The sequence below is a fragment of the Pelodiscus sinensis genome, chromosome 11 (assembly GCF_049634645.1).
Source record: "Pelodiscus sinensis isolate JC-2024 chromosome 11, ASM4963464v1, whole genome shotgun sequence".
In the NCBI taxonomy this organism is placed as follows: Eukaryota; Metazoa; Chordata; order Testudines; family Trionychidae; genus Pelodiscus; species Pelodiscus sinensis.
In genome coordinates this window covers 49,407,822-49,422,808 of record NC_134721.1, presented here as the reverse complement: position 1 = coordinate 49,422,808, position 14,987 = coordinate 49,407,822, and the positions used below count along the sequence as shown (strand labels likewise).

General features: G+C 40.9%; 1 protein-coding gene across 5 annotated transcripts in view; it reads right to left on the bottom strand.

Moving 5' to 3' along the window:
- The window catches only part of HDAC11 (histone deacetylase 11), an 86,982-nt gene that overhangs the window by 14,266 nt on the left and 57,729 nt on the right, over window positions 1-14,987 (bottom strand). For 4 of the 5 annotated variants that reach the window (XM_075939669.1, XM_075939672.1, XM_075939668.1 and 1 more), the window contains 2 exons: window positions 7,324-7,502; window positions 3,088-3,273 (listed from right to left, as the gene is read on the bottom strand). In XM_075939669.1, coding sequence (XP_075795784.1) covers window positions 3,088-3,273; window positions 7,324-7,502 — 365 coding nt within the window. The remainder of the gene's footprint in view (window positions 1-3,087; window positions 3,274-7,323; window positions 7,503-14,987) is intronic. The other variant, XM_075939670.1, reaches the window with a different exon arrangement.

Genomic DNA, 14,987 nt, shown 5'->3' with positions numbered 1-14,987 from the left:
TAATATAAACATATTAAACACAAACAGAACAAGTTTTTGAAAAGACCATATGGCACTATTACAGTGTATTAGCTCGATACAAATGTAATTTTCAATTTTATAAAAATTATAAGAAAGTATAAGAACATCTTTAAGTAATACATCAGTAAAAATAAATCAACATTTTAATGTATTCTGAATATTCTTAAAGTAGGAATTTTAAAAGTGTTTTTAATAGCAGTGTTGTAACTCAACAGTAGTGCAGCATGCCAAATAGATTTTAAAGCAAATAATTTATAGCAAGTTGTACAATTTTCTAGAACTAGTAGACTCAGGAGTCTGAGAACTAGTGTTAACTGAGGTAAGTATTTCAATTACAACTAAACATTATTTAAGTACCTTACATGCTGATTCTATCACTAAGAGACAAAAGTCGACATCCTTTCATGTGAAGACAGAACCCTTACTCATGTAACAAAACCAGCATTATTATAAGTGAACATTTAAAAGACAAAGAAAAATGTATTCTCCAAAATCTTTATACTTTTTAGAAAAATTTGAACCTATGCCACAGTGTTTAATACAAACATCAAATTCTTTATAGTTACTAGGTGCACGCAATTCTCCACTGAGTAAATTATTTGTTGACAATTCCTGACATTCCAAGAAAGCCCAATTTCAAGATTTTTGTAGTTAATATATTCCAGGAATTAAGTCAGCCTTATTTAGATATTTCACAGTATATTCATCTCTGAATAAGTATGTGATTTTGTTAACTATCAGTGACAACAGATTACTAACATATCTACTGCCAAATTTTAGAGCAAGTTAGAAGTGCAACATCGTAGCAGAACAAAAACATGCTGCCCCACTGTTACACTATACAAAAATAAGAGTAAGAGGGCCACTGTACTTCTGAAAACCACAGTGTAATTCTTGGAGGTGACACAGAGGTAACCTTTTCAAATTACATCACTTTTTTTTATTCAAGTTCTTTATTGACTGTTAGAGTATACAAAAAGGTTTGGATATTCACCACTTTTGCTAATGCTCTAATTTTTATAGTAACAAGAAACACAATTTAAGAACCAACCTCTTGGCCTTCATTTGCATATTATAGCAGCGTTTCCCAAACTATGGGTGAAAAAAATACCGGGCCTCAGCATGGCTGGTGGCTGCTGGCAGGGCCGGCCTCAGGCCGATTCAGGCCCCGCGCCCCTGAACCCGGAAGTGCCAGCTGGGTCTCTCCCCCGGTTCTGCCTGGTGCAATCCATATTCCTTAACTTGCTGGTAAGAATATTGTGGGCGACCATATCAAAAGCTTTGCTAAAGCTGGCACTGGGGGGTTTTGGGAGGACCAGAAACAACTTATTTGAATATTCATCATTTGATTAATGAATATGCAAATATGCAAATGAACATTACTGGTCCTCCAAAAGTTCGTGAATGGATTTACTGGTCCCCATGTCAAAAAGTTTGGGAACCCCTGTATTATAGGATCTGAACATTTCTTATTCAATATTTAGTTTGCTTAGAGAAAAGATTTGTCAGTGTGACAAAAAGGAATAAAAAATAAATTAATTCGTTTATTTTATAAGATGGTATGGTTTAAAAGTCAAAAAATTGACCATTTTTCATAATATTACACAAATACTTTTATACAAATATTAGCACTGAGTAGATAACTAGAGATGATTACACAACTATTTCTCTATCCCTTCATTTTAAAAATTAAAATATCATTCCTTTAATTCGGAACATCCAGTAATGTTTAACCCATTTTCCACCTCTGTTTTTACAAATGCATTAGGAATGGCTTAACAGATATACAAATAGATATATTTTTGTTAACCACTTCCCAGTACCAAACAAACTTGGGCTAAAAAATGATAAATATAATGCAGGAATATTTGTATCTTTTCTCAGCAGGAAATGTTGACAATAGTGTATATACTTGTTGCAAAAATGGAGCTAAACAATTTATTAATAAAAGAGATTTGACAACAATATATACAGTAAGAAGTGAAATGTAGTATCTTATAGTTAATTCAAAACACCACCCTGATTTTCAAATGACCACTCAGTAATTTTTATTTTTCGATAACAAATTCTTGTTAACTAGTGTACTAAATTCTAAATTAATTTCTTATCCATTTTTTGAAAGATTTCCAGTGCATGTAAATGTGAGAGATTGTGATTCTTTAACGTTTTGAATTGTGTTGATGTCAGATTAACCAGAGTTGCTGAACTTAGAGCAAAACATTCACCAAATAGTGATGCATGATCCTAATTACCATTACAGAATAATAGAGAGAAGCATTATGAATTATTGAATGGGGAAGGATTTCTGAAAACTATTTGGCTCAACATGATTCTCAACTGTTACAATAAAATTTGTCAAAATGCACAATTAATATTACTAGGATATTGTGGAAAATTCTGCCCAAACTACATGTATATTGTGACAACTGTCACACTACCCTTCATGCCTCTCTTGTCTGCTCCTCTCTATCTTTTGGTTTCTCAATGCCCCTTCTTTCTCTGCTATTTCTCATCTCCTCCACTGATGTATGTTTACAAAATATACTATCAAAATCCCTCTCAGTCAAATGTTTCTGCTCTGGGATTAAAACTTCCCTTCTCCCATCTACTGAAACAACTGCACCATTATTAAAAGGCCTGGGACAGTCATCGGAGTCTAACGATACAGTCCTTTCAACAATACGGTAGACTTTCCATAAAAATAAGAGAAACAATTAAAGCCTGTTATACTATAGATTATAAACAATAACACTGATCTTTGAGCATCTTTTTTAATTCATTCTCAAAGTTCTGCTGCATTTCATCCCATAGCTACTTAGGAGTACAGTATTCAGAAGCAAGTTAGACACTTGCAAACATCCTGGGACTAGCTCTTATCTCTAGTTTGTTAATGTTTTATAGACAAATCTCTCTCATGTTATATTAACCCTGATAGAGCTGGGGAGACTATTTGTTCCTACATATCAACACTATACAATTAGTGAGTTTTCTGTCTAAAACAGTACCGTCTCACTGCAATGACAGGTTAGTTAAATCTACAATAGATTCTCTAATCATCAGTTCTACCTTGGGGTTTTCAGCTTCACTGGTTGCTAGCTCCTTGTCAATAAGCCCCAGGTTGTGCAAATTCAGAATGGAGTCAGCAATTATCCGTGCTGTCCTCTTCTGGTAGCCTCCAGATGTCACCATTAAGATAGGGATTCGGTGGCTTCTGGCAGCCTTGAACACCACCTCATCTCTTTTAACAATCCCCTGCATATGGACAAAAATGAAAAGTGAAATTCTATAAATGTCACTTAGTTTATATTTTTATGGATTTTTTTACTTATCATTGATGCTTTTATAGTCTTATATTCATGAGAAATCACCATTACGTGAGCTACATGTTTGCAATAGGAATACAATGAAAATCTGTTGATATTATTTAAATATCCCTCTAGAAATATCTCAAACATTATGCTTTGGCTTTCTGTATAAGAACTTTTCAAAGACAAGTCATTATTTGTATTACAGTGGTAAGTAGAGGTCACAACAGATTGGGGCCCCCTTGTGCTAGGTACTGTGCAGACTCAAAGCAAGATAGCTCTTGCTCAAAGAACACATGGACATGGAGGTGGGAAAACGAAGCATTATGCCAATTTAACAGATAAGGAATTGAGACAGTAAGAGATAATAGCCTTGATTCAGACAGGCATGCAAGGATACTTAATTTCAGAAGGATTAGTCACATTCTTAGGATCAAGCAACTTGCCCATGATCCTATATGATATTACTAGTAGAACTAGGAACTCAATCCAGATCTCAAGTCCAAGTCCTATGTCATAACCACTGAGCTCCTTGCTCGCCCTTTAAAAAGGGTATAATATTACTGCAGTAAGAACCTATGCATGGACTGTGCAGTTGAATTGGGTATTTAATGACCCAGACAGTAGAGAATCCAACAAGAGCATCAATCCAGATCTGTTACTTTCTTAAAGAAAACATTCAAAAACATGAGAATAATAGGAAAAACTAGTGATCAAGTGCGTCAATGCCATCACCAAATTCAGAAAAATAAAGAATACCCATTTTTTACTACATGCAACAGAGAAGTAAAATGTATTAAGTTTCAAGAAACCACCTTTGGGAAAGGGGGAATTCAAAATTACTTAATGAGAAAAATTAAAATCCACAAATATGAAGTAAGAGCAATCTAAAAAACAGTCTCTAAGGTGCCATAGGACAGCACAATAAAAGTTCAATCAACTCACTACAACTACTCTCCAAGAAAATAATTCAAAGAAGAAATGTAGTTTCACAAAGGACAGTTCAAATATCAAAAAGTTAAAATTATTATTAATAGAGAAGGCGAAAGGAACTAAACAAGAATACTGAGAATCACTTAATCGTAGGAAGATAAGGGACCAAACAGATGTCAAGTGAGTCTGTGCTAGATAAAGGAGCTAAGAAAATAAGAAGCTCCCTTACAAATTTATCAGGGAAAAATACCAGAAAAAATTAGAAAAAGGAAAAAGAGGTGAAATGAATATTTAAATAGGCCTATTGTTAACTATTTAAAAATCTGTCTAAAGTTTGTTTGTTTAAATGGTACCATATAATGACAAAGTGTTCAACCAAGAATAGTGAGATGGACTTAAGCCTAAAAACTTAGGATCAGTGTAGCAGATTCTTAAATGAAATAGCAGAAGTTTCAGCACAGGTTACATTTTAGAAATGACTGGACTAAAATGTAGAAAAATAGACTATAAGGAAAAATTCTGAATTTGCAAAAGGATGAGCTAAAGAACCTAGCAATTATAATTCTGTGATTCACAGAAATCATAAAACACAGCCTTAATAATTTATCGAATGCCCATACAAAAAGAGGATTCTCATAGAAAAATAAAATATACGAAGAGGCAATATAAATATAGTTTTAGATTACAGAGGCATTACCTTTTTAGATTGCATTATATTTTTAGATTACAGAGGTATTACCTTTAGTCTGACCCACTATGGCCACTCTTATGAAAGAGTATTCGACTGTTTGTTACAAAATGCATAATAAAGGAGGGAACGCCTATACGACAAAAAGGAACAACAATCTTTGCATGCCTAGAGAACTTTCCATCCAAGGACCTCAAAGTACTTTACTAACATGAGTGAATTAAACCTCACAACAAAGGAATCATCAATATCCATAACTTAAACATGGGGAAAATGAGGCACAGAAATACCACATCATACAAGAAGTCAGAGAGCCAAAAATACAACCTAGATCTTCAGGTATTCATTTATGTGCTTTATGCATAAAATTATGTATATTGTGTTTACAAGTAGGAGTTTAATTCAAATATTTTGAGAGTAGAAAATATTTGTAAATAGAGTCCATACACTTTGAAATATAGTTCTCCTCTAATTTTGGTTCCCATTTCCAAAAACAGTTTTAAATGAAGTACATGTATCTCAGTACAGCACATAGCATATCCTGATAGAAGTTGCATTCTAAGACCAGTTAAAAAATACCATCAGTGCAACTAATTTCTCAATACCGTAATTCTTTCCAGCCTACTTCAATATTTACATCAGAGAATAAGAGCTATTCTGCTGACCCTTTGCTTGCTTTACACGTTGCAATTTATAAATTGAGTATTACTACTGAGCTTCTCTTCTATTATCAATGGCAATGGAAAAATGAGTCACCGCTCAGACACTGAAAATCAACCCCATCGCATGCTATGTCATTATTCAAATTTCCTTTGAAATGTCTGTATCCTGAAGTACTGTAGCGGATTTCTCAGAGTGCAGGATAGGATTAATTAAAAAAATTCCTAAGGCAAATATGTACATAAAACAAGATTTGTGATATGTTATCAGCAAGGATGCATCAATGGCAGCTTTGCAGACACTTAGAATTGCCTCCGCCTACAGAGGACAACACATGCATCCCTAAATCCAAAGGGGAACTGCCACAAGCTAAGCCACAGCCTTGCTGGCAGGACTTAGGCTATGTCTAGACAGCAAGCCTCTTTTGAAAGAGGCTTTTCTGAAAAAGAGCATCTAAACTACAACTAGTACTTTTAAAAAAGCAAGATGCTTTTTCGTAAGAGAGCACCCAGGCAGTCTGGAAGCTCTTTCGAAAAAGCAGTTTGCATTACATAACACCTTTTTTTGAAAGAGCACTTTTGAAAAATAGCGTTCTTTCTTGTAAAACGAGGTTTTTCGCGGTCAAAAAAACTGCCGCGTTCTTTCGATGCACTTTCGAAAGAACATGGCTGCAGTCTAGACGCAGGTAAAGATTTTTTGAAAAAAGGCCACTTTTTAAAAAAAATCCCTATAGTCTAGACACACCCTTAATTGATTACCTAGCCCCATTCTCTCCCACCAGCATCTGCAAGCTTTTTACTTGCTGACTATGGCAGCACTGGAAGAGAATGATGGAGACTACAACACGCTGTTCTACAGTGGCCTGTGATCAACTGTTCCCCATGCCCATTGAGGCCAGGACAAGTAGTAATGGACTTAACCCAGCAAGGAAGATTTACATCAGGCATTAGGAAAAACTTTTTAATTAGAAGGGTAGTTAAGCTCTGGAAGAGGCTTCCAAGAGAGGCTGTGGAATCTCCGTCTTTGCAGGTTTTTAAGAACCAGTTGTACAAACACCTGCCAGGGATGACCTAGATTTGCTTAATTCTGACTCACAGCTGGGGCTGGACTTGATGATTTCTCGAGGTTCAGTGCAGCCCTACATTTCCATGAAATTGGAAAAACATTCAGCAGGAAGGAACGTCATTCACATAGCAATTCATTCTTGTTTTTCTTTCCCTGTTGCCTGCACTTACGGTTTTACAAGCTATGGGCCAAGAGCAAGCACAAGCTAATTAAGGGCAAGAAAAAATTAACTTAGAAAGCTGCAGTTGCTATGTCTCCCCACTCCTGGGGACTAAAAGAGGAAAAACAAGAGCCATCGACAAAGGTCAGGATGATAACTGGCCAGGAAAGGGGAGATTAGGGAATGGGCTGAGGTAGAAGGTGCCATTTGCAGGGCTGGATGGATTAACATAAAGAATGCGAGTGAGGAAGACACAGGAAACTTGGGATGGAGGGCCACGTTTAGGGAGGGAAAGCTCATGATGGGGAAATAGTATCATGTTAGGCTTCAGCAGAAAAGAATCATCAGCTGGGAGAAGGCGATTAGCTTCCAGGGAGGTTCCAAAGCTTCAGAGGTGAGGGGACAAAGTTGTGGTGAAACCAGCCACTGATACTGGCATTCACTGGAGGGCAACCAGTAGAGTCTGTGGATATTTGTATTGTTATACAAACCTGAGGTGAAATAGCAAGACCACCCAGTGGATCTCCATCCAAGATATCAGTTCCAGCATTATAAACGATAATGTCTGGGCGCAATTCATTTAATGCCCCTTCCACGTGTGTTTGTACCTTCTGAAGATATTCTGTATCCTCTGTTCCCCAGTCCAACTCAACCTTCCGCTTTATGGCTCCTAAAAAATTGGTTTAATAATATTGAATCAAAGAAACAAAAGAATATGCTGGGGGGGGAATACAACTTTTAGATAGAAGCAAGAGGAAAACAAAGATTACAATTTATGAAAATTTTGAAAATATACATAACTTAGTAAGATTTTAACTTAAAAACATTTTAGCAACCTTCTCCCAATACCCACAAGTTGCTGGTAAAATAAAAACTACAACCTGGGAACATTTTGTACGTCTGAAAGAGAAACAATCAGGCAAAATGAATAAAAGATGACATATACAGCAGGACGATTATTTAATAACATTTATATTTATCTCATAAATATTCAACAACTGGGAAGGAAATTGGTAAAAATATCTTCAAAGTGACAAAAGACAAAAACCCTGAAAGCAGTAAAAGAAAGATATAAAGAAAATTTAATTGCAGTGCAGGACAAGTGATGGCATAAAAGGCTGATAAAACAAGTATTAAGACAAATTATTAATATTCATTTGTATTACAGCAGCACCCAGAGGCTTCAACCAGAATTAGATTCCCTCTGTATGAATGCCCCAAACAGCTTACCATCAAATATCCTTGTCTTGTAATCAGGTGTGTTGGCAAACACTAATTCATGCTAAGTGATTACAGGCAGTCCCCGAGTTACGCAGATCCGACTTATGTCGGATCCGCAGTTACGAACGGGGTTTGCTGCCCGTCTCCCTGGTCTGCTGGAGACCAGCAGACCAGGGAGACGGGGAGCAAAGCCGCGGAGCACGCGGGCAACGGACGGCCCAGACGCGCCACGGCTGTCCCGCAGCCGGCGTGTTCCGCAGCTTTGTTCCCCGTCTCCCTGGTCTGCTGGAGACCAGCAGACCAGAGAGAAGGGAAGCAAAGCCGCAGAGCACACGGGCAGCAGGACAGCCGCGGCGCTTCTGGGCTGTCCCGCTGCCCCCGTGCTCCGCGGCTTTGCTCCGGATGCCTGTGGTACAGCAGCTGGGGCGCTGCTGGTTGGTCCCGTAGCACCGCTCTGGGCGCTACTGGACCAAGCCTGCAACACCCCAGCTGCTCTGCCCCAGGCGTCCTGATTCAGCCACTGCTGGTCAGTTTCAGCAGCGGCTGAATCAGGACGCCTGGGGCAGAGCAGCTTCGGTGCTGCTGGGTTGGTCCAGTAGCGCCGAGGAGCGGCGCTACTGGAGCAACCCAGCAGCACCCAAGCTGCTCTGCCCCAGGCGTCCCCAAGTCAGCCGCTGCTGAAACTGACCAGCGCTGACTACAGGAAGCCCGAGGCAGAGTTGCACTGCCCCGGGCTTCCTGGAATCAGCCGCTGATCAGTTTCAGCAGCAGCTGACTTGGGGATGCCTGGGGTTCTTAAGTTGAATCTGTATGTAAGAACTGGCGTCCAGATTCAGCCTGTTGAAACTGATCAGCGGCTGATTCCAGGAAGCCCGGGGCAGAGCAACTCTGCCTCGGGCTTCCCGTAGTCAGCCGCTGGTCAGTTTCAGCAGCGGCTGAATCTGGACGCCAGTTCCGACTTACATACAGATTCAACTTAAGAACAAACCTACAGTCCCTATCTTGTACGTAACGTGGGGACTTCCTGTATTTTGATAGCAGCAGCCATAAGTATGGGTCTGTCTAGGCATATCTGATTGTGGGGTGAGACAATTTAACTCAAGTAACTACAAATGTGTGGAGCAAAGTTTCGGAAGAAATGCCGGATGAGGACAAGAGAAAGGACACAAAAGAGTCCATACCCTAGCTATGTGCAATGGAAAGAGGATTTTGAATAACTTAACAAATATATTAAAGTATTAAGAGACAAATCAAAGCCATTTCAGACATTTTTCGGGTTTCATTATCCTGTAGGTGCTGTACAAAACACACTGGAGCCTCTGGATCCACTGAATATAAGCACAAATTATAACGATAGATAATAAGCTGTCCTAATAATCTTTGTGAGGCTCATTATTGCATTCCAGTTACTATCCAGCTTTGCAGGTGTTGTTCCTTTCCAACTTTCTTTCATACTTTCATCACAATATCTGTTCTTGTTACATGAATGTTTATAAAATTATGCACAGCTGTATTCAGCATACAATTATGGACAACACTTAGCTCACATTCTGGGGAAACAATACAATAGCTGGATGGATTGTGTAAATAGGAGGGAAACAATTAGAAGAGAAAGAAAGATAAGTGTTGTTCTGATTAAACCATTAAATGTCAGTTCAGACAATCATGGGCCCATATCCTACAGTTCTCAAGTACCATGTCCTCATCTTCAATAAATACAACCTAAGATTACAGCGTTTAATTACTCAAATGTGAATACAGGCAGTCCCCGAGTTACACGGATCCGACTTATGTCGGATCCACAGTTACGAACGGGGTTTTTCTCACCCCGGAGGACAGGAGTGGCGGAACGCCCAGATGCGCCGCGATCCTGCCGCCCGCGTCCTCCGGGGCGAGAAAAGCTGCTCCGCGTCTCCCTGGTGTGCTGGGGGGAAAAGCCCCCCCCAGCACACCAGGGAGACGCTGAGCAAAGCCGCGGAGCACGCGGGCAGCAGGATAGCCCAGACGCGTCGCGGCTGTCCCGCTGCCCGCATGCTCCGTGGCTTTGCTCCCTGTCTCCCTGGTCTGCTGGTCTCCAGCAGACCAGGGAGACACGGAGCAAAGCCACAGAGGACCCAGGCGGCGGGACCGCGGTGTGTCTCGCTCCGCCGCCCACGTCTCCCTGGTCTGCTGCAGGAGGGGTGCGGGGGGGCGCCCGCAGCTAGTGCACCCCCCCCCCCCCCCCAGCAGACCAGGCTTTTCTCCGGACGCCTGTGGTAGAGCAGCTGGGGCGCTGCCCGTTGGTCCCGCAGCGCCGCTCTGGGCGCTACTGGACCAACCGGGCAGCACCCCAGCTGCTCTGCCCCAGGCGTCCTGATTCAGCCACTGCTGGTCTGATTCAGCAGCGGCTGAATCAGGACACCTGGGGCAGAGCAGCTTGGGTGCTGCTGGGTTGCTCCAGTAGTGCCGAGGAGCGGTGCTACTGGAGCATCCCAGCAGCACCCCAGCTGCTCTGCCCCAGGCGTCCCCAAGTCTGCCACTGCTGAAACTGACCAGCGCTGACTACAGGAAGCCCGAGGCAGAGTTGCTCTGCCCCGGGCTTCCTGGAATCAGCCGCTGATCAGTTTCAGTAGCAGTTGACTTGGGGACGCCTGGGGTTCTTAAGTTGAATCTGTATGTAAGAACTGGCGTCCAAATTCAGCCTGTTGAAACTGATCAGCAGCTGATTCCAGGAAGCCTGGGGCAGAGCAACTCTGCCTCGGGCTTCCTGTAGTCAGCCGCTGATCAGTTTCAGCAGCGGCTGAATCTGGACGCCAGTTCCGACTTACATACAGATTCAACTTAAGAACAAAGCTACGGTCCCTATCTTGTACATAACCTGGGGACTGCCTGTATTTGCCAAGTTCAAATTAGCTCAAGTGACTTCTTTGAGGATGTGGGCATGCAAAATTTTTCTGGTTCAGACTGTCTCTCTCTAATAAAAAAGTAGAGCTACGTCTTCGGTGAATCCTAAGGTAGTCTGCGATCATTATTTTCATTTTACAAGGGGAAAATAGAGGCAAAAAGTGGTGGTATGACTTTTAAAGTCACACGTTGACTTAATACCAGAGCTGAGAGTAGAACTCAGTTAGGGGTGCTGGAACATTTGTATACTGGGGATGCTGAGAGCCTCTGGACTAAACTGTAAACCTTGTACATGATAGAAACCACTTTAAGTCAAGGAAAACAGTAGCACACCGCCCTACCCTTAGTTTCCACACCAGTGAGCCTAGTGGTCCTCACCTAGAGTCTTGCATATTAGCCACTAGACTATCTTTCCTTTATTTGGCCCTGAAGTATCTCTGTTGCATTTTTTTCTCGCACACTGCCCTCTTTGTCACTAGGGATGTAAATGGGTAACTGGTTAACCCTTACTAGGCGGTGCATACTGGTAACACAGCTAACCAGTACATGTAGGGTTGCCAGATGGTTTCAACAAAAATACCAGACACACTTGACATTACTTCACAATCTACATTACATCTGATTTATAAAATACTGGACATTTATGTTTTCTCAATTTGTTTCCCAAACAGAAAGCTCAAATACTGGTCCGGTTCAAAACTGGACACCTGGCAACTCTAAGTACATGGCCTGGCCAGAACAGCCACCCACCCACAGCGCAGTGCAGTAGGCCCTACCTGGCCTGGCAAAAGCAGCCCCCCAGGGCACAGGGCCAGCCAGCAGGAGCCCCACAGAGCCGGCAGCCAAGAGCCCAGGATGGCACATAATGGCATATATTACGTTAGTAGATGTGTAGGAGAATGAACCAGTGACAATATGGTTGATCTGGTTAGGTCCTGTGATGGTGCCTACAATGCCCCACTGCTATACACATCGGCCAAACTGGACAGTCCCTACGTAATAGAATCAATGGACACAAATCAGATATTAGGAATGGCAACATACAAAAACCTGTAGGGGACACTTCAATCTCCCTGGACACACAATTGCAGATCTAAAGGTAGCCATCCTGCAGCATAAAAACTTCAGGACCAGACTTCAAAGAGAAACTGCAGAGCTACAGTTCATCTTCAAGTTTGACACAATCAACTCTGGATTAAACAAAGACTGTGAATGGCTTGCTAACTACAAAAGCAGCTTCTCCTCTCTTGGAATTCACACCTCCAGATCAGCTACTAGAAGTGGGCCTCATCCTCCTTGATTGGATCCACCTCGTCATCTCCAGCCTGATCCTGGCCTGCATATTTATACCTGCCTCTGGAAATTTCCACTACATGCATCTGATGAAGTGGGTCTTTGCCCACGAAAGCTTATGCTCCTACACTTCAGTTAGTCTATAAGGTGCCACAGGACTCCTCGCCGCTGTCACCTTTTAGGTACTGTACACACACTTATTGCATAAAAGTTTTAAAATTAAGCAAAATGTTAACAGAATACCAATGAAAGTTTGACATGCTTAGTTAATTAACAAAGGACCACACAACAGGAAATATAAAGTAGCAAACAACAATTCACACCATTTTTAAAAATACAGCTATTAAAACCACAGAAGGGTTGCCATTTAAAAATCAACAAGCATGCTCCATTTTATTTGGAAAAAAGTTATAAGCTAATTATACTCCATATGTTAGAAAACATAGCTATTTGATAAATAAGTGCAGGAATGCAGTGACCAATTTTGTTTTAACTTCATCTGTTAGTAATTTTTCTCTTGGTAGACGTGATGTTCCCTGGACAAACATCTTTGATGTAATACATTGAAATGTGTACACTATTGTGTAAACACTGGAGTAAAGCATTTGAAAAATAAAGAAAAATGTACTGCATTGCATATGTTCCTTGTCAATCATAAGAATTAAACAAGTATGTTGTTTATCAGAAAAATTAAGAAGAAAAAATTACGCACTGCACTTTTATACTGTTAACAAATCAAGCCAGCCACAGACATCTGCATCTTATCACACTGAATCAAAAAGTCAGTCCAACTTTTAGGCTTTTTGCTTTTAATTAAAAAGCCAGTCAATTAATTATGACAGAGAACCATACTTAAGGCATACACCATGGTGAAACACTAAATACCTAGGATCTAACAATGGTGAGAGTATTCTATTTCTTTTCAAAATACTAACATGATTCAGAGGTTTCTCATTTTCTGAAGTCTTATATAAATAACAATTCTGCAGGGAATATGATCCCTAGTTACGCAGAGTTAGCTAATCCTGAATGAACCATTTGTTAAAAAATGTTTAGTCTAATGAAAACATAAAAGCAATTCTAAATAGTGACAGTTGTCCTTAAATCAACAGCATGTCTAGCCTATTGTTATGTTTTGTATGGCCTCTTAAATGGCTCACTAAGATGACCAGCTAATGCTGGTGCCATTCTTTTTTAGAAATTCATTAGCTAAGTACATAAATAAGGTTAAAGGTGTTTTTCAATGAACACTTAAAGAATCTTCAGGTACAACTACAGAAAGGGCAATACCGCTTTTTGGTGAAACTATAATTTTAAAAATCAATGTGTCAATCAATTATAAATGTAGTGAAATTCTCAAATAAAACCAAAACAAAACCATTGCTTTGCACAGCAAGCAGTACATAGTTAAATTCCTCTAACAACATCTGGAAAACACTTTACTTCCCATTAGAGGTCACAATATGCTATCCATAAAAGTTTCAACCAGTGCTTCAACTGCTTCATTTGAATGGTCCTGTGATGGGCACAGCATCACCCTGTCCCACTCTGGATTGGAGGGGTTAAAACACCCTACCCTATGCTATGGGCTGAGAAAGCCATGATCCCTCACACCAGCTAGGCATGCTCCAACTGGAGCCAGAGTATAAGAGGGAGAGATTAGGTCAGTCTGGGCTGACCTCTGATGAGAGGTTGTTGCCTCTACTGAACCCCAGATGACCGCTGGGGCCAATGGAGATAAGACAGTGATTGCTGAGGGACTACCCCACCGGTATTAGAAGAAGGCGTAGGAGGTGCCTCACGGAATGGGAGAATAGTTATGGGTGACAGAGACTGAGCAGTAAAATGTTGGTTCCCTACCACCTTGGATTGGGACACAGTGGAGAAGGGTGGGCTTGGGTCCTCCTACCTCATCCAACATGCCATGGACACTGCAACATGTGAGGAGGTGAATTGGGCTGCTATGTATCATAGCATTAGGCTGCTAGACCTTACTGTCCTGAACTGCAGGGCAGCCTATTGACTCTGGGCATTAAACTATACTGCCTTGGAAAGAAGGGTGGCTACTTAGACTCTGACCATTAAGCCCTATGGTCCTGTAATCCAAGCTTGCCTTAGTTATTCAGGTCCTGGGGCTGAAGGTGTGTACCTGTCCTATGACAGGTCCAAGTCTATAGCATATAGACCTGCAAAATAAAGTTAGCAAAAAGTATCATGAACCCTTTCACTTATTCCTCCCAATTTGTTTTGTGCATTTTTGTGCCCTCAACATTTTGCCCATCCAGTCTGTATATCAGACTGTTACAAAGCATAGCATGGATCTACTTATTATTAGTTCCCTAAATAGAAGAACTAGAGGACACCAAATGAAATTAATGGGTAGCAGGTTTAAAACTAATAAAAGAAAGTTCTTCTTCACACAGCGTGTAGTCAACCTGTGGAACTCCTTGACAGAGGAGGCTGTGAAGGCTAGGACTATAATAGAGTTTAAAGAGAAGCTAGATAATTTCATGGAGGTTAGGTCCATAACAGGCTATTAGCCAGGGGATAAAATGGTGTCCTTGGTCTCTGTTTGTCAGAGGCTGGAGAGGGATGGCAGGAGACAAATCGCTTGATCATTGTCTTCGGTCCACCCTCTCTGGGGCACCTGGTGTTGGCCACTGTCGGTAGACAGGATACTGGGCTAGATGGACCTTTGGTCTGACCCAGTACGGCCGTTCTTATGTTCTTATGTTATGTTCTTATGTACTCATTTGCA